Source organism: Bos grunniens, chromosome 5 (genome assembly GCF_055505025.1).
Source record: "Bos grunniens cultivar Pamir isolate PY7600 chromosome 5, Bosgru_T2T1.0, whole genome shotgun sequence".
NCBI lineage: Eukaryota > Metazoa > Chordata > Mammalia > Artiodactyla > Bovidae > Bos > Bos grunniens.
In genome coordinates this window covers 103,264,716-103,284,573 of record NC_141169.1, presented here as the reverse complement: position 1 = coordinate 103,284,573, position 19,858 = coordinate 103,264,716, and the positions used below count along the sequence as shown (strand labels likewise).

Below are 19,858 nucleotides of genomic sequence, written 5' to 3'. Positions count from 1 at the left end.
TGCTGTAGGAGAAAGTGAAAGCACCTTGTCTTCACATCTGCTGGAAAGACTGGCTCCATGGGAGGAAGCCTCCTACTCTGGTCCTTTCAGCATCTCTCCCTCAGGGCTCAGACCCCCGTACTCCAGAGTTCCACCCATCTCCCAGACTGTGGACAGTGTACAGCACAGACCTGAGCAGATGACCCCTGCATCCTCCTTGTGTCTGCAGTCGTGCCGCCCCCAGCCTCGGGAAGGGCACCTCCACAAGTGAGACTCATTTCCTGTGCAGTTCAGGTCGTCCAGCCAGATGGGCCCTGATCCTGCCCCAAAGTGAGCAGACCTCGTGGCATTGAGGGCTTCTCCACAGCCCAGCTGCCTGCACACCACACGGGCATCGTCCAGGTCCCAGCCGTCATCACAGATGGTACCCCAGGAGCCCTGGTCAAGGATCTCCACTCTCCCAGCACAGTGACCGCCCCCATCCACCAGGCGGAGCAGTCTGCTGTCTGAGGAGAGAAAAATGGAACAATGGGGCAGTGACAGGGGAGATGTAAAGGGTCTTCTGTCCTTTGGGACCCTCACCTGAGCAATAGAAGGCGCTCTCCTCTGAGGCTGCAGAGGCTGCTGGTTCTGACAGGGAGTCATTGCACTGGGGCAATGCCTGGGTCTGATTTCCTGCAGAAGCAGCAATGATCAAAGTGTTGGTGGTTGAAAAACAGGAAACTGAATTAAACTAAATAATGACAAGCAGTGGGGTCTGAGAAAAAAAGCTGTAACATAGCAGTTTTTGTAGTTGTTTAGTTGCTCAGTAGCGTCCAACTCTTTGTGACCTTATGGACTGTAGTACTCCAGGCTCCTCTGTCCATGGGATTCTCCAGGCAAGAATACTGGAATGGATTGCCTTTTCCTCCTCCAGGGGATCTTTCCCAACCAGGAATCGAAAAGTCATCTCCTGTATTTCCTGCACTGGCCAGCAGATTCTTTACCACTGAGCCTCCAGAGAACCCCAAGTTAACATAGAGGTAAAATTTTCATAAATGTAGTGTTCATCTTCACTATGGAGAGTTCTGCTTCTGACAGTGCCACAGTTTTTGTTTCAAGCACTAAGAATGAGTTAAAAAGTTCTGTCCCTAAATCTATCCCTAAATAGAAGAAACAAAATAAAACACTTTCTGAAGTATTTCTACAATTTTTCATCTACAGTGTCTGTCCTTTTAAAGATATTTATGTAAAATATATCTCATGAAAAACCAAGAGGACATGTAGACATTAGAAACAATCCCCCAGAGTACTCAGCTACTAGAGTTACTTGACAGAATTTACAGAGCCTTGATTAAGGTGCCCATGGAATTAACTGACAAAAATGTGCACCCTGATGGAAAAAAACAAATAATGATAAAAACAACAACAACAACAAATAAAAATTCTAGAGCTGAAAAACTTACTAAGAACTAAAGAATGAGCATATCAGCACATTAGCTAAGCATAAGGGAGAATCAATAAAGTAGAAGATCATAGGACAAATACACCTCTATTTAGAAAGGCAGGCCACATGGTAAGTGCCCCGATTACACTGCTGTATAACAAATTATCCCAAAAAACTTAGCCTCTAAAGCAATATATAAACATACGTATATACACATATGAATTGGACATGGAACAACAGACTGGTTCCAAATAGGAAAAGGAGTACATCAAGGCTGTATATTGTCACCCTGCTTATTTAACTTATATGCAGAGTACATCATGAGAAATGCTGGGCTGCAACAAGCACAAGCTGGAATCAAGATTGCCAGGAGAAATATCAATAACCTCAGATATGCAGATGACACCACCCTTATGGCAGAAAGTGAAGAGGAACTAAAAAGTCTCTTGAAGAAAGTGAAAGTGGAGAGTAAAAAAGTTGGCTTAAAGCTCAACATTCAGAAAACGAAGATCATGGCATCTGGTCCCATCACTTCACGGGAAATAGATGGGGAAACAGTGGAAACAGTGTCAGACTTTATTTTTGGGGCTCTAAAATCACTGCATATGGTGACTGCAGCCATGAAATTAAAAGACGCTTACTCCTTGGAAGGAAAGTTATGACCAGCCTAGATAGCATATTCAAAAGCAGAGACATTACTTTGGCAACAAAGGTCCATCTAGTCAAGGCTATGGTTTTTCCAGTGGTCATGTATGGATGTGAGAGTTGGACTGTGAAGAAAGCTGAGCACTGAAGAATTGGTGCTTTTGAACTGTGGTGTTGGAGAATACTCTCTTTTTTTTGCATTTATTTTATTTTATTTTTGTTTCTGTTTCTTTTTTTTTCTTTTTTTTTAATAGAAAATTATTTAATTAGTATACATGTGTTCCCCATCCTGAACCCTCCTCCCTCCTCTCTCTCCACACCATCCCTCTGGGTCGTCCCAGTGCACCAGCCCCAAGCATCCAGCATCGTGCATTGAACCTGGACTGGCATCTCGTTTCATACATGACGTTTCACATGTTTCAATGCCATTCTCCTAAATCATCACACCCTCACCCTCTCCCACAGAGTCCAAAAGACTTTTCTATACATCTGTGTCTCTTTTGCTGTCTCACATACAGGGTTATTGTTACCTTCTTTCTAAATTCCATATATATACATTAGTATACTGTATTGGTGTTTTTCTTTCTGGCTTAACTCACTCAGTATAATGGGCTCCAGTTTCATCCACCTCATTAGAACTGATTCAAATGCATTCTTTTTAATGGCTGAGTAATACTCCATTGTGTATATGTACCACTGCTTTCTTATCCAGTCATCTGCTGATGGACATCTAGGTTGCTTCCATGTCCTGGCTATTATAAACAGTGCTGTGATGAACATTGGGGTACACATGTCTCTTTCAATTCTGGTTTCCTCAGTGTGTATGCCCAGCAGTGGGATTGCTGGATCATAAGGCAGTTCTATTTCCAGGTTTTTAAGGAATCTCCACACTGTTTTCCATAGTGGCTGTACTAGTTTGCATTCCCACCAACAGTGTAAGAGGGTTCCCTTTTCTCCACACCCTCTCCAGCATTTATTGCTTGTAGACTTTTGGATCGCAGCCATCCTGACTGGCGTGAAATGGTACCTCATTGTGGTTTTGATTTGCATTTCTCTGATAATGAGTGACGTTGAGCATCTTTTCATGTGTTTGTTAGCCATCTGTATGTCTTCATTGGAGAAATGTCTATTTAGTTCTTTGGTCCATTTTTTGATTCAGTCGTTCATTTTTCTGGAATTGAGCTGCAGGAGTTGCTTGTATATTTTTGAAATTAGTTGTTTGTCAGTTGCTTCATTTGCTATTATTTTCTCCCATTCTGAAGGCTGTCTTTTCACCTTGCTTATAGTTTCCTTTGTGGTGGAGAAGCTTTTAAGTTTAATTAGATCCAATTTGTTTATTTTTGCTTTTATTTCCAATATTCTTGGAGGTGGATCCTGCTGTTATTTATGTTGGAGAGTGTTTTGCCTATGTTCTCCTCTAGGAGTTTTATAGTTTCCGGTCTTATGTTTAGATCTTTAATCCATTTTGAGTTTATTTTTGTGTATAGTGTTAGAAAGTGTTCTAGTTTCATTCTTTTACAGGTGGCTGACCGGTTTTCCCAGCACCACTTGTTAAAGAGATTGTCTGTAGAAGAAGACTCTTGAGAGTCCCTTGGAATGCAAGGAGATCCAACCAGTACATTCTGAAGGAGATCAGCCCTGGGATTTCTTTGAAGGGAATGATGCTGAAGCTGGAACTCCAGTACTTTGGCCACCTTATGTGAAGAGTTGACTCATTGGAAAAGACTATGATGCTGGGAGGGATTGGGGGCAGGAGGAGAAGGGGACAACAGAGGATGAGATGGCTGGATGGCATCACTGACTCGATGGATGTGAGTCTGAGTGAACTCCGGGAGTTGGTGACGGACAGGAAGGCCTGGCATGCTGTGATTCATGGGGTTGCAGAGAGTCAGACACGACTGAGTGACTGAACTGAACTGAACTGAACTGATATATATATATCCACACTCTTCATTTTCTTAAGACTTCCTGGGTCAGTAATTTGAGAAAGACCCAACTTGGCAGTTCTGTCTTGGGGTCTTTCATGTGGTTGCACTTAGATGTCATCTGGGGTTGAAGTCAACTGAGGACTTGACTGAATTTTGGTTAATAAGGAAATTTCTTGAAGTATTTTAGGGATAAAGGGGCATCATGACTGCAACCTAATTCAGAAATACTTTATGTATTCATGGAGAAATGAGCCCAGAAGGGGACAGAGAGAGAGAGAAAGTGAGGGAGATTAAAGCAAAATATTGCATATGACCCAGCAATCCCACTGCTGGGCATACACACCGAGGAAACCAGAATTGAAAGAGACACATGTACTCCAATGTTCATCCCAGCACTGTTTATAATAGCCAGGATATGGAAGCAACCTAGATGTACATCAGCAGACGAATGGATAAGAAAGCTGTGGTACATATACACAATGGAATATTACTCAGACATTAAAAAGAATACATTTGAATCAGTTCTAATGAGGTGGATGAAACTGGAGCCTATTAAACGGAGTGAAGTAAGCCAGAAAGGAAAACACCAATACAGTATACTAATGCATATATATTAAGAAGGCAGTGGCAACTCACTCCAGTACTCTTGCCTGGAAAATCCCATGAATGGCAGAATCTGGTAGGCTGTAGTCCATGGGGTCACTAAGAGTCAGACACTACTGAGTGACTTCACTTTCAATTTTCACTTTCATATATTGGAGAAGGAAATGGCAACCCACTCCAGTATTCTTGCCTGGAGAATCTCAGAGATGGGGGAGCCTGGTGGGCTATTGTCTATGGGGTCACACAGAGTTGGACATGACTGAAGCAACTTAGCAGCAGTAGCAGCAGCAACACATATATATGGAATTTAGAAAGATGGTAATGATAACCCTAAATGCAAGACAGCAAAAGAGACACAGATGTATAGAATAGTCTTTTGGATTCTGTGGGAGAGGGCAAGGGTGGGATGATTTTGGAGAATGGCATTGAAACATGTATATTACCATATGTGAAACGGATCGCCAGTCCAGGTTCGATGCATGAGACAGGGTGCTCAGGGCTGGTACACTGGGATGACCCAGAGGGATGGTATGGGGAGGGAGGTGGGAGGGGGTTTCAGGATGGGGAACACATGTATACCAGTGGCAGATTCATGTCAATGTATGGCAAAACCACTACAATATTGTAAAGTAATTAGCCTCCAATTTAAATAAATATATTTTAAAAATAAATAAATGTTTTGTTTTTTTTTTTAATAAAGCAAAATACTGATATTGGGAGATCCAGGTAAAAGTCTTCTGGGAATTTTTATATTATTTTTGCAACTTTCAGGTCTCAAATTAGGTCAAAATAAAAAAAAATTAAAAGGTGAAAATAAATCAGAAAGAATTCATTTTTAGGACACTTGCACTAAAAGGATTACAAATAATTTCAAAAGCATGAAACACCTAGGAGAAAACCTAGTAAAAGATGGGCAAAACCTCTGATAGACCTAACTGAATGGAGGGATATGTCATGTCAATGAATTGGGAGACTCAAAATTGTCAAAGTCAATTATCCTCAAATTTCTGTGTAGACTAAATATAATATCAATCAAAACACATTTATGAAGTTTCTTTTGGTGAAAAATAACAAATTAATTCCAAAATTTTTTTCAAAACATAGAAGGCCAAGAATGACCACAGTTGGCAAGAAAGGCAACATGGTTAGTTAAAATAAAGTAACTCTTGTAAATTAGCTAGTTAGTTAAGTCGCTCAGTCGTGTCCAACTCTTTGCGACCCCATGGACTGTAGCCCACCAGGCTCCTCCATCCACGGGATTCTCCAGGCAAGAATACTGGAGTGGGTTGCCATTTCCTTCTCCAGGGGATCTTCCTGTCCCAGGGATCGAACCCAGGTCTCCTGCATTAGAGGCAGACACTTTAACCTCTGAGCCACCAGGGAAGCCCAAAGTTACTATAAAATTATAATAATTAATAAAATACATTATTGGTGCAAGGATAGACAAATGGTACAATGGAATATAGTAGAAAGTCTCAAAAAGTCTTAGACACACATGCCCTTCTGCTTATGGCAAAGGTGGCACACAGTGGAGACAAAATCTTTTCAGAAAAAGATTATGAGTCAGTTAGATATCCAAATGAAACTTGACTCTTATCTTATATAGATATCAATCTCAAGAGGAATATACAATTTATGCAAGAGAAAAATAAACTTCTATAAGATACTATTGAAGAATGTTTTTATGGTCTTGGAATAAGCAAAGTTCTTTTCAAAAGGATATAAAAAGTACTAAATATACAGGGAAAAGCTAAGTTATATTTCCTTAAGATTAAGAACTTAGCTCATCTAAGGACATGGTACCATTAAGAAAATGAAAATAAAAGACCAAGGATTAAATAAATAGCATAGATTTTCACCCAAAGTCATTGTCAGGGTAATGACATGATCTTAGCTTCCTGAATGTTACTGGGAGGCAACAGTGACTCTGTAGTTCTGGGAATGTTCTCTTGGCTTATCTGGGTTGGGGATCATGACTGAGGTCTACATTTATTGTTTGTACATTGTTTTCTATGATTATTTGTAAATAATAATGTTACTTAAAAATATATTATTCCCCTTCGCACTTCTTGTCCTGACCTGAAAAATGAATGAACAATGAGAGGAAGCATATTTCACCATGAAATATCTGATTTTTGAAGCCAGGTTTCCCTCACTTTCGGCTCTTGGGGACATCTCACTCCACAAGTACCAGTAGCCCTTCCTCCCACTCTTACCTGAGCAGATCACATAGGCTGTGTTTCCATGGGAACAGTCAAAACCACCCAGGGCAGTCACAGGGCACATCCATAAGAAGGACTCAGCCCCCGAGCAGTGAAATCGGACTGTTGAGATCTGATCTCCTCCTTCTACAAAGCGTGGTCCTCTAGGGGTGGAGATAGCGGCTCCACAGCCGAGCTGATGACAGACAACATTGGCATTGGCCAGAGTCCAGTGGGAGGCACAGAGTGCTCTCCATCGTCCAGAAATGTTCATCTCCACCTGCCCCTCACACTGAGAGGTCCCGTTTGTCATGAGCCGGACTTCTGCATACACTGGTAGAAGAAGACAGGATGTCAGCAAAATCTCATTTTTTAAAAAACCTGAACAGAGTGTGCAGGGTGGTTAAGTCCTGATGTGCATCTCACCTGAACAGACAACCTGAGCAACTCCACTGTGGTGACAAGCACCCCCTGGACAGGGCACTCTGGGGCAGGACCAGAGTTTAGGCTCCTCCCCTTTACACCTGAACTCTTCAGCCCAGACCTGGCCATCAGACTCTCTGAAGGGCACATGTCCCAGGACAGACACAGCCTTGCCACATCCCAGTTCTGCACAGATGACCTGGGCAGTGGGAAGTGTGAAGTTTCCATCAGACACTGGGGTCCAGTCTTCTCCAGAATGCACTTCTACTTGCCCTGAGCAGGGTCCTTCTCCTCCAGCCAGACGCACAAATCCTAAGGAGAACAGTCAACAGCAGCAACAAACCCTGTGAGTGTTCATAGTCCTTGCTTGGCATTGGAAACAGCACATCATAGGCAAGGATGTTAAAGCATTTCATCTCTAGGAGTGGGGCATGGAGAGAGAATTTGACAGTTCGTGTCAGAATTGTATTAGCATTTTCATGAGCAAGTTTACGAAAAGAAACCCAGAAAGATTTGCGGTCAGTTTGCAATGGCTGATTACCAAGAATGCATATTTTGAGGTCAGTTAGGATGAGAATTCCTCATCTAGGGACCTGGAAATGACACGGCCCAAGGAAACTGGACTGCAGTTGGCATCAGACTTGAGCGCAGAGCGGAACTAACCCAGAGTGAAGTAGGTCCATGGGATTCAATAGTTTAGAGGACTAAGAGCCAGACAAGGTTAGAAGGCCATCTGAGATTTCTGGAGCTAGAATTCTAGCCAGTTTTCTCTCAGGAGCCAATAATCAAGTCACTAAGGACAGGGAACATCGTGGCTGGAGATCTATTAATTCAGGCTAGATTGTAGACAGACTTATGGCTCACAGGAGGAAAGCTAGACATCATACCAAGTCTACAAGTCTATTATGATTTGATGTATATTATAACAAGCCTATTATGACTTCACATATATTTCTCATAATTCTTAATGGTGAAAAATCCCAGAATTTCTTGATTGTGAAAAGAAGTCATCCATAGATGAGTCTGAATATTAAGAAAGTTCAGAAAGTCATAGGAGAGGGAAGGGCTGGTCTTAGCCATCTTTCTTGAAAGACTGTTGCTAAGTCACTTCGGTTGTGTCCAACTCTGTGTGACCCCATAGATGGCAGCCCACCAGGCTTCCCCATCCCTGGGATCATCCAGGCAAGAACACTGGAGTGGGTTGCTGTTTCCTTCTCCAATGCAGGACTAGGACTAGGGTTTATCAAAGGAGAGAATAAGTTTTAAATGGGACTATGCAAATCAGCTGAGTTTGATTACTTTCTACTAGACATGGGAATCTTAGCAAATACTAAGAAATGATGATAGCAATGTATTTTAATCCTATGTGTATGCTAACTGCGTATTCCTTTCCTATTTGGATTCTTGAGAAATAGCCAGCCTGCAGTTAAAAAAAGGGGCGGGGAGAGGGAGAGAAAGCGAGCAGAGAGCAAACAAGCCATTTGTAATTTAGAGATTTCCAAATGCAAAACCTCAATATGGATGAAAGATAGACAGACTTGAGGACAATATTTGTCCAGTTTTTGACAGATTTTATCCACTGTGCTCCTCCCATCTGGCCACCTAACCCTGCTACCCTTTCTCATTTTACCCACTGCAGACAAGAGAACAATCTTGAAAGCTACAAACGGATGAAAAGGAGACTCTGGAATGGAAGAACTTCTGTATGAGTGGAGTGTGGGTGGGATCTGTGACAGATTAAACTGGAAGTGGATGGAATATAAAACTGAAAGAGATCAAATTGGTCTGATGGGGAGCTTGGTCACAGGTTACTCATTCTAATTAAATAATTTTTACTCAACACCTTGTTAGTTTCTGTATTAATCCCACCAGATTATGAAGTTAGAAAGAATAAATATTGCTTACGTGTTACTGTAGATAGCCTGACACATGTTAGATACTCAGATATATTCAGAACAAAATATTATACACATCAGAATAGTCTCCCAAGACAAATTATTTCTTTTTTACTTTATATTTGCTTTTAAATTTTACATGGAAAAATAAGTGTGTGAACATTGCAAGAAAATTTATGAATGAGAAGGCTGATGTGAGAGGATAAGTTATTAAAAATAATAAAATCAACTATGTCCTTGTATAACAATAGAGAGAATGGGGCAGAATATAAATATCTAACAGACACAAAGACATACACACAGAGAAATTTAGTATTTGAAGAAGATGATATTTTATATCATTAGAGAAGATAGACTGCTCAATAAATAGTGCTGAAACACTTTTTGGCCCCCATTTTCCAGGTTTAGTCCATTTACAAAAGGGACATCAACCTGAGCCATAGGAGGGACCTCAGGGGCCAGGTTGTCAGGAAAGGATTCTCTTTGCACCTGTGCCTGACCCTGGGAGAGCCCCAATTTTCTGTATCTCAGCTTCTGCTTAGGGTCCTTTGTCCCAGAGGCAATCTCACTGTTATAGCTTTGGGGCTGGATTTTATCCAGGGAACCACGAGAGTAAGAGGGACCTGGTGGGTTATCATCATCGTTCATGTAGATCACATCCTTGTTTTTCTCCCTCTGACCAAGGTGGCTTCCTCTCTTCTCCTTGTAGCTGTGATGCATCTGCCTCCAGACGAACTCTCAGCCCTCTGACCTTCAGCCTGACCTGACCCTGGACCCTCTGGTTCTTCACCCATCACTCCGGACTCCTTCTGGTTTGACTGGAACAGAGCATTGTGTGGCCTGAGGTGTAGGAAATACCCTTGTTGGGTGAGGTATGTGACCTCTCAGAGATCCACAAAGATCAAGTATTTTCCTGGAAGACCAAAGCTGCCTCAACCCTTGGGCTGCCCATTCCCCTCTGAAAGCCAGAGGGGATCATTGTGACCTTTCCATCAAGGTGCAGGAAAGGTCAAGGAGAGTGTGTCCCTAGAGGCCCAGAAATAGAACCTCTGATTGGGAAATGAAATGGAGAGAGAGGGAAGGCTACAAGGGAGTCATATCTGAATCCTCTGCAGAGATCTGATATTTAATTAGGAGGATGTTATTTGAAGGTAATATTGAGAATCTATTTTCATGTGGTTTATTACAAATACAAGCACCTTTTTAGAGTCTGTTATATTCAGGAATTTTGGCCAATGTTGGGAATGTAAGTCACAATAAAACAATGCCCTTATCTTCTTAGAAGTACAGGAGAAAAACAAGTAGACCGTTTAAAGCTCTCCAAAATGTTTAAAAGACTTGGATAATCAAAGAAAGGGAAATTGCCCTTCTAAAGGGTCATTTATTTATATGAATCAACTGCAACAAAGGCAAAATGAAACTGTGGTCAGATATATCCTTGTCTGGTTTCTTGCTATACAGACATTCTGTGTCCTTAGGCACACATAGCATCCTCCACACCACACCTGGGCTCTCAGTGCTGCTCAGAGAACCCCACTGGTGACTTTGTCAGCTCCCATTGCCCTTCCATCCCTCCTAGCTATGATAACTCTCTTCCAGCTTCTTCAAAAATTATATTTGTCCCCTTACTTCTATTCCTATCAAATAAACTCACAAGTGTGATTCTCTTATATCACTGAAATCATCAGGTGTAAACTATATAATCTCTTACTGTAAAGCACAGAATCAATTATCATTATCTCTACCACTGATGTGTCAATGCACAGCTAAGTGTTCTTTCAAAGTTTTGGTTTATGCTGATGTCTTAAAAGAAAACATGGACAAAGAATTTTTTCTAATAACAATGGAAGGAGAAGCTATGACTCAGAGCATTTTATCAATAGTTCTCGGGTCCTACTAGCCAAATGGCTATAAATATTTACATTTAAATTTGCAAAGGAGACTTGAAATTTGGCATAAATCCCTAAATTGCTTTCTGATTTGTTTAATGATGTCCCCTGTGCCTCCACTCCTACTGACCTAGTGCAAAATAGCGTGTCATAGGGTAACTATGGAAACAACTCCACCCAGGGAGCTGCATCCTCATTCTTGTCCCTCCCTCCTATGGGTTCACTGTGCAAAGGGGCCTGTGTGTGGTGATTTGCAAGTATTTCACTCTTCCAAAAATTATATTAAAGAATACATTTGAATCAGTTCTAATGAGATGGATGAAACTGGAACTTATTATACAGAGTGAAGTAAGCCAGAAAGAAAAACTCCAATACAGTATACTAATGCATATATATGGAATTTAGAAAGATGGTAACAATAACCCTGTGTACGAGACAGCAAAAGAGACACGGATGTATAGATCAGTCTTATGGACTCTGTGGGAGAGGGAGAGGGTGGGGAGATTTGGGAGAATGGCATTGAAACATGTATAATATCATGTATGAAACGAGTCGCCAGTCCAGGTTCGATGCACAATACTGGATGCTTGGGGCTGGTGCACTGGGACGACCCAGAGGGAGGGTAGGGGAGGGAGGAGGGAGGAGGATTCAGGATGGGGAACACAGGTATACCTGTGGCGGATTCATTTCGATATTTGGCAAAACTAATACAATATTGTAAAGTTTAAAAATAAAATTAAATTTAAAAAAATTATGAAGATCAATTATAAATGTAAATAATAGATTAAACCCTGTCAGTTAAGATCATTGGAGAAGAAATATCAGAGACTGACAAGAGGAAAGTATTTGAAGCCCATTGCTCACAGATAAATGTGCCCGCAGGGAGAATGGGTAGATGTCTTATACCTCTGTAACTCAGTCATCTTCTATTGCCCAGGTGATCAGACACCAACTTCCTTGGAACTTTCTACTTTCTCAGCCCATGGACAATGCACTGACCGTACCTGAGCAGATGACCCCAGCATCCTCTGCATGTCCACAGTCGTGCTGCCCCCAGCCCCGGGAAGGGCACCTCCACACGTGGGACTCCTTTCCTCTGCAGTTCAGTTCATCCAGCCAGATGGGCCCTGATCCCTGACCTAATTGAGCAGATTTCAAGGCATCGAGGGCTCCTCCACAGCCCAGCTGCCTGCACACCACATGGGCATCTTCCAAGTCCCAGCCGTCATCACAGATGGTGCCCCAGGCGCCCTGGTCAAGGATCTCCACTCTCCCGGCGCAGGGACCGCCTCCGTCCACCAGGCGGAGCTGTCTGCTGCCTGAGGAGAGAGAAATGAGACAATGGGCGGTTGACCGGGCTTTGGGGCCTGGGACCGGGTGGTGGGGATGAGAAGAGTCTTCGGGTCCTGAGTCTCCTCTGAGGCTGCAGAGCCTGCTGGTTGAGAAATGGGGTTTTTGCACTCCGGCAAGCATCTGGGTCAGGTTTCTTATAGCAGCAATGAGAATAATAAGGTCGAAAATGGGCAAAAATAGGAAATATTACTCTATTGAGTAGTGTGAGACATATGATGTTACCCAAGTCCTATCGATATTAACCTTCTGATTTGTAGAGTTCTGCATTGTTGTTTTTGAGTCACCAAGTCGTATCTAACTCTCTTGTGACTACATGGACAGTAGTCCAGCAGGCTTCTCTGTCCGTGGGATTTCCCAGGCAAGAATACTGGAGTGGGTTGCCATTTCCTTCTCCAGGGGATCTTCCCAACCCATCAAGCAACTGGGCATTCCTGCACTGGTAGATAGATTTTATCTATCTTTAACTTTCTCTTTAGATTTTATCTATCTTTAACTTTATCTTTATCTAAAGATAGATAGATAGATAGATATCTATCTTTAACACTAAGCCACCAGGGAAACCCAGCAAAGGTCTGTCTAGCCAAAGCTATGGATTTTCCTGTAGTCATGTATGGATGTGAGAGTTGGACTATAAAGAAAGCTGAGCACCGAAGAATTGATGCTTTTGAGCTGTGGTGTTGGAGAAGACTCTTAAGAGTGCCTTGGACTGCAAGGAGATCCAATCAGTCCATCCTAAAGGATATTAGTCTTGATTATTCATTGGAAGGACTGATGCTGAAGCTGAAACTCAAATACTTTGGCCACCTGATGCGAAGAACTGAGTCGTTGAAAAAGACCTTGATGCTGGGAAAGATTGAATGCAGGAGGAGAAGGGGATGACAGAGGAAGAGATGGTTGGATGGTATCACTGACTCAACGGACATGAGTTTGAGCAAGCTCGGGGAGTTAGTGATGGACAGGGAAGCCTGGCATGCTGCAGTCCATGGGGGTCATAAAGAGTCAGACACGACTGAGTGACTGAACTGACTGATAAATAAGAAAATTTTAAACATTCTAGAGAAAAATAAAAATGGTAGTGAAAGCTATCATAAAGTCTTCTAAAATAACTTTAAATATTTACTTGTTTATCACTCCCTGCATCTAATAACAAATATAAAAACAGACATACAGACATCTACAAATGTGAACACACACATACACACACCCCTACCTGAATTAAAGTTTTACTAGAGGAAGGACTTTCCATATCTTATTTACCCTGTTTTTCTACTATTAGGACAGTGCCTACATATTGTATGCACTCATTCAACAAGATTCAACAAGTATGTAGATGGAGAACCTTTTCTAAATACCTTGATAGTTGCTTAATAAATATTTATTGAATGAATGTATAGACAATAAAATTCAGTGAAACAGAAGGCCTTTAGCTTCATGCTAATCAGTGAAATATTAATAGTAAAGTAAATGTAAATTAAAAGTAATGGTTTGTGAAAATAAATAGTGCATATTAAAAATAAGTTTAATTTACCACACAGCATTGCTATTAGGTAGGCATTGTTGGGTTTCCCCAGTTTCTCAGTGGTTAGGAATCTGCTAGAAATGCAGGAGATGCAGGTTTGATGTCTGGGTCAGGAAGATCCCCTGGAGAAGGAAATGGCAACCCACTCCAGTATTCTTGCCTGGAAAATCCTATGGATAGAAGAGCCTGGCAGGCTACAGTCCATGGGGTGGGAAAGAGTTGAACACAACTTAGTGACTAAACAACAACACAAAATTAGTTTGTCTCTAAGTACAGAATTAATTTATATTCAAAATTTCACTTACATAATGTTAAAGGAAAATTATTAAATAGATTCTAAGCTACTCTTATCTATTATTCAGTATGAAACGTGGGCAACTGTACAAAACCAATAAAATACTTGGGGATAAATTTAACAAAGGAGGTAAAAATCTTGAATGGTGAAAGCTATAGGACACTGATGAATGATATTGAAGAAAACACAAATAAATGGAAAGATAATCTGTGATCATGGGTTGGAAGACCTTATATTGTTAAAATGCTCATGCTACACAAAGAAATCTACAGATTCACTGTAATCCTTAACAAAATCCAAGTGGAAATTTTCACACATATGGAATAAACAATCCTAAAGTTTCTATGGAACCACAAAAGACCCTGAATATCAAAATCAATCTTGAGAAAGAAGAACAATGCTGGAGGTGTCATGCATCCTGATTTCAAACTATATTACAAAGTTATACTAATCAAAACAGTATGGTATTTGTATAAAAATGGACACAGAGATCAACATAACAGAATAGACAGCCCAGAAATAAATCCAAATATATACAGTCAATTAGCTTTTGACAAAGGAGCCAAGAATCTACAATGGGGAAATGACAGTCTCTTCAATGAACGGTGTTATAAAAATTAGACTGCTACATGCAAAAGATGCAATGGCATCACTGTCCATACACCATTCACAAAACTCAACTCAAAATGGATTAAAGACTTAATCATAAGTACTGAAGTCATAAAAATCCTAGAAGAAAAAGTAAGGGAAAAATGTCCTTGACCTCAGTCTTTGTGATGATATTTTGGATTTGATGCCAAAAACAAAGGCAAGAAGACCAAAATAGCCAAGTGAAACTACATAAAACTTAAAAACTTCTTCACAACAAAGGAAATGATATGAAGAATGAAGAGACTATCTGTGGAATTAGAGAAGATATTAGTAAATTATATGTACTTGAAAAAGGTTAATATCCAAACTATTAATATTTAAAGAATGCACACAACTCAATAGCAGAAAAACAAAAACAAAAACAGTCTGATTTCAAAATGGACAGAGGACCTGAATAGACATGTTTTTCACAGAAAACATCCATTTGGCCAATAGGTACATGAAAAGGTGCACAATATTACTAGTCACCAGGTCAATGTAAATCAAAACCACAATAAGATCACCTCACAGAATTGCTTTTATCAAAAAGACAAGAAGTAACCAGAGTTGGTGATAATGTGAAGAGAAGAAAAAGTTTATACACAGTTGCAGGGAATGTAAGTTGAGCATCCCCTATGGAAAAGTTTTGAGGTTTCCAAAAAATTAAAAACAGAACTGCTGTATGATTTAGAAATTTTCCTTTTGAGTATTTATCTGAAGGAAATGAAAACACTAACTTGAAAATATATGTGCAACCCAATGTTCACTGCAGAATTATTTACAATAATCAGATAATGTAAGCCTTCATTGACGGATGAATGGATAAAGAAATAGTTTATATATATATATTGGAGAAGGTGATGGCACCCCACTCCAGCACTCTTGCCTGGAAAATCCCATGGATGGAGGAATCCGGTAGGCTGTAGTCCATGGGGTCGCTAAGAGTCGGACACGACTGAGCGACTTCACTTTCACTTTTCACTTTCATGCATTGGAGAAGGAAATGGCAACCCACTCCAGTGTTCTTGCCTGGACAATCCCAGGAACGGTGGAGCCTGATGGGCTGCTGTCTTTGGGGTCGCACAGAGTTGGACACGACTGAAGCGACTTAGCAGCAGCATATAATGTTTATACATAATATATATTTATATGTAAATATATATTATATTATATATAAGATATAATATATATTATATATAAATAATATATAAAATTATATATAATGTTTATATTTATATATATAATCTTTATATATACATACAGTCACCAAAAATAGAAATTCCCATCATTTGCAACACATGAATGTACCTTGAAGGCATTATGCTAAGTGAGCTAAACCAGATGGTTAAAGAAAAATATCATATGATCTCATTTATATGTGGAATCTTAAAATAGATTTTTTTTTAAAGCTTTCAGAGATGCAAAGAGCAATTCGGTGGTTGCCAGAGGTGGGTTGGGGTTGATGTGGGCAAAATGGATGAAGGTAGTCAAAAGGTGTAAACTTCCAGCACTAAAATTAATGTCATGAGGATGTAGTGTACAGTATGGGGAGTACAGTTAATGTGGGTGTGGGTGTGTGTGCTCAGTCCTGTCCGTCTGTTTGTGACTCTATGGACTGTAGCCTGAGAGGCTTCTCTATCCATGGGATTTCCCAGGCAAGAATACTGGAGTACGGTTGCCATTTCCCCCTCCAGGGGATCTTCACAACCCAGGGAGGGAACCCACATCTCTTATGTCTCCTGCATTGGCAATGGGGATTCTTTATCACTTATTTAACTTATATGCAGAGCACATCATGAGAAACGCTGGGCTGGAGAAAGCACAAGCTGGAATCAAGATTGCCAGGAGAAATATCAATAACTTCAGATATGCAGATGACACCACCCTTATGGCAGAAAGTGAAGAGGAACTCAAAAGCCTCTTGATGAAAGTGAAACAAGAGAGTGAAAAAGTTGGCTTAAAGCTCAACATTCAGAAAACTAAGATCATGGCATCTGGTCCCATCACTTCATGGGAAATAGATAGGGAAACAGTGGAAACAGTGGCTGACTTTATTTTTCTGTGCTCCAAAATCACTGCAGATGGTGACTGCAGCCATGAACTTAAAAGACACCTAGACAGCATATTCAAAAGCAGAGACATTACTTTCCCAACAAAGGTCTGTCTAGTCAAGGTTATGGTTTTTCCAGTGGTCATGTATGGATATGAGAGTTGGACTGTGAAGAAAGCTGAGCACCAAAGAACTGATGCTTTTGAACTGTGGTGTTGGAGAAGACTCCTGAGAGTCCCTTGGGCTGCAACGAGATCCAACCAGTCCATCCTAAAGGAGATCAGTCCTGGGTGTTCATTGGAAGGACTGATGCTAAAGCTGAAACTCCAATATTTTGGTCACCTCATATGAAGAACTGACTCATTTGAAAAGACCCTGATTCTGGGAAAGATTGAAGGCAGGAGGAGAAGGGGACAACAGAGGATGACATCGTTGGATGGCATCACCGACTCGATGGACATAGGTTTGGGTGGACTCCAGGAGTTGGTGATGGAAAGGGAGGCTTGGAGTGCTGTGGTTCATGGGGTTGCAAAGAGTCGGACACGACTGAGTGACTGAAATGAACTTAACTGAACTGAACAAATACATAAGCATTATGTTGTACACCTGAAACTAATGCTAATATTGTAATGTGAATTACATGTCAACTACAAATTTTAAAAAGTAGTGTTGGAACATGTGGATTAAATCAGCTTCATCTTAACTTCTGAGTTAAATTCACCCATTCCCTTCCATTTTAGTTCACTGATTCTTAAAACATTTATGTTCACTCTTGCCATGTCCTGTTTGACCACTTACAATTTGCCTTGATTCATGGACCTAACATTCCAGGTTCTTATGCAATATTGCTCTTTACAGCAATGGACTTTACTTCCATCACCCATCACATCCACAACTGGGTGTTGTTTTTGCTTTGTCTCTGTCTCGTCATTCTTTCTGAAGTTATATCTCCACACTTCTCCAGTAGTGTATTGGGTACCTAACAACCTGGGGAGATCATCTTTCAGTGTCATACCTTTTTGCCTTTTCATACTGTTCATGGGGTTCTCAAGGCATGAATACTGAAGTGGTTTGCCATTCCTTTCTCCAGTGGACCACATTTTATCAGAACTCTCCGCCATGACCTGTCTGTCTTGGATGGCCCTACACGGCATGGCTCATAGTTTCATTGAGCTAGGCAAGGCTGTGGTCCATATGATCAGTTTGGTTAGTTTTCTGTGACTGTAGTTTTCATTCTCTCTGCCCTCTGATGGATAGGGTTAAGAGGCTAATGGAAGCTTCCTGATGAGACAGACTGACTGAGGGGGAAACTGGGTCTTGTTCTGATGGGCAGGGGCATATTCAGTAAATTTTTCATCCAATTTTCTGTTGATGGGTGGGGTTGTTTCCTCCCTGATGCTTGACCTGAGGCCAAACTATGGTGGAGGTAATGAAGATAATGGTGATTTCCTTCAAAAGGTCCCCTTCACTGACTGCTGCACTCGGTGCCTCTGAATATGAAGCAAGCCACCGCCAACATACACCTCTGTCAGAGGCTCCTGGACACTCATGGGCATATCTGAGTCAGTCTCCTGTGGGGTCACTGCTCCTTTCTCCTGGGTCCTGGGGCACACGGGTTTTGTTTCTGCCCTCCCAGAGTCTGTTTCCCAAGTCCTTTGTGATTTCTGTTGGTTCTATGGTAGAGTTAATGGCGACCTCCTCCAAAAGGGCTTATGCTATACCCAGGTCTGCTGCACCCAGAGCCTCTGTGGCAGGCCACTGTTGACCCACACCTCCACAGGAGACACTCAGACATAGTTCTGGCTCAGTCTCTGTAGGGAAAACCACTAGATCATTCAGGTATGACCTAAGTCAAATCTCTTATCATTATACAGTGGAAGTGACAAATAGATTCAAGGGATTAGACCTGACAGACAGAGTGCCTGAAGAACTATGGATGGAGGTTTGTGACATTCTACAGGAGGCAGTGATCAAGACAGTCCTCAAGAAAAAGAAATGCAAAAAGGCAAAATGGTTGTCTGAGGAGGCCTTACAAATAGCTGAGAAAAGAAGAGAAGCTAAAGGCAAAGGAGAAAAGGAAAGATATACCCATTTGAATGCAGGGTTCCAAAGAGTAGCAAGGAGAGATCAGAAAGCCTTTATCAGCAATCAATGCAAAAAAAAAAAAAAAAAAGATGAAAACAAAGAATGGGAAAGACTAGAGATCTCTTCAAGAAAATTAGAGACACTAAGGGAACGTTTCATGCAAAGATGAGCACAATAAAGGACAGAAATGGCATGGACCTAACAGAAGCAGAAGATATTAAGAAGAGGTGGCAAGAATACACAGAAGAACTATAAGAAAAAGATCTTGATGACCCAGAAAACCACAATGGTGTGATCACTGACCTAGAGCCAGACATCCTGGAATGTGAAGTCAAGTCGGCCTTAGAAAGCATCACTACAAACAAAGCTAGTGGAGGTGATGAAATTCCAGTTGAGCTATTTCAAATTCTAAAATATGATGCTGTGAAAGTGCTGCACTCAATATGCCAGTGAATTTGGAAAACTCAGCAGTGGCCATAGGACTGGAAAAGGTCAGTTTTCATTCCAATCCCAAAGAAAGGCAATGCCAAAGAATGTTCAAACTAGAGCACAATTGGACTCATCTCACAAGTTAGCAAAGTAATACTCAAAATCCTCCAAGCTAGGCTTCAGCAATATGTGAACCGTGAACTTCCAGATGTTCAAGCTGTATTTAGAGAAGGCAGAGGAACCAGAGATCACATTGCCAACATCTGCTGGATCATTGAAAAAGCAAGAGAGTTCCAGAAAAATGGCTATTTTCGCTTTACTGACTATGCCAAAGCCTTGACTGTGTGGATCACAACAAACTGTGGAAAATTTTGAAAGACTTGGGAATACCAGACCACCTGATGTGCCTCTTGAGAAATCTGTAATGCAGGTCAAGAAGCAACAGTTAGAACTGGACATGGGACAACAGACAGATTCCAAATTGGGAAAGGAGTACACCAAGGCTGTA

At 41.1% G+C, this 19,858-nt stretch overlaps 1 protein-coding gene across 1 annotated transcript in view; it reads right to left on the bottom strand.

The window, feature by feature from the left end:
• The window catches only part of LOC147372827 (antigen WC1.1-like), a 54,308-nt gene that overhangs the window by 6,377 nt on the left and 28,073 nt on the right, over nt 1-19,858 (bottom strand). Inside the window, exons 8-12 of the mRNA XM_086402114.1 lie at nt 11,994-12,308; nt 7,209-7,517; nt 6,798-7,115; nt 562-654; nt 171-485 (exon numbers count right to left, since the gene is read on the bottom strand). Of these exons, the coding sequence (XP_086258240.1) occupies nt 171-485; nt 562-654; nt 6,798-7,115; nt 7,209-7,517; nt 11,994-12,308 (1,350 nt within the window). The remainder of the gene's footprint in view (nt 1-170; nt 486-561; nt 655-6,797; nt 7,116-7,208; nt 7,518-11,993; nt 12,309-19,858) is intronic.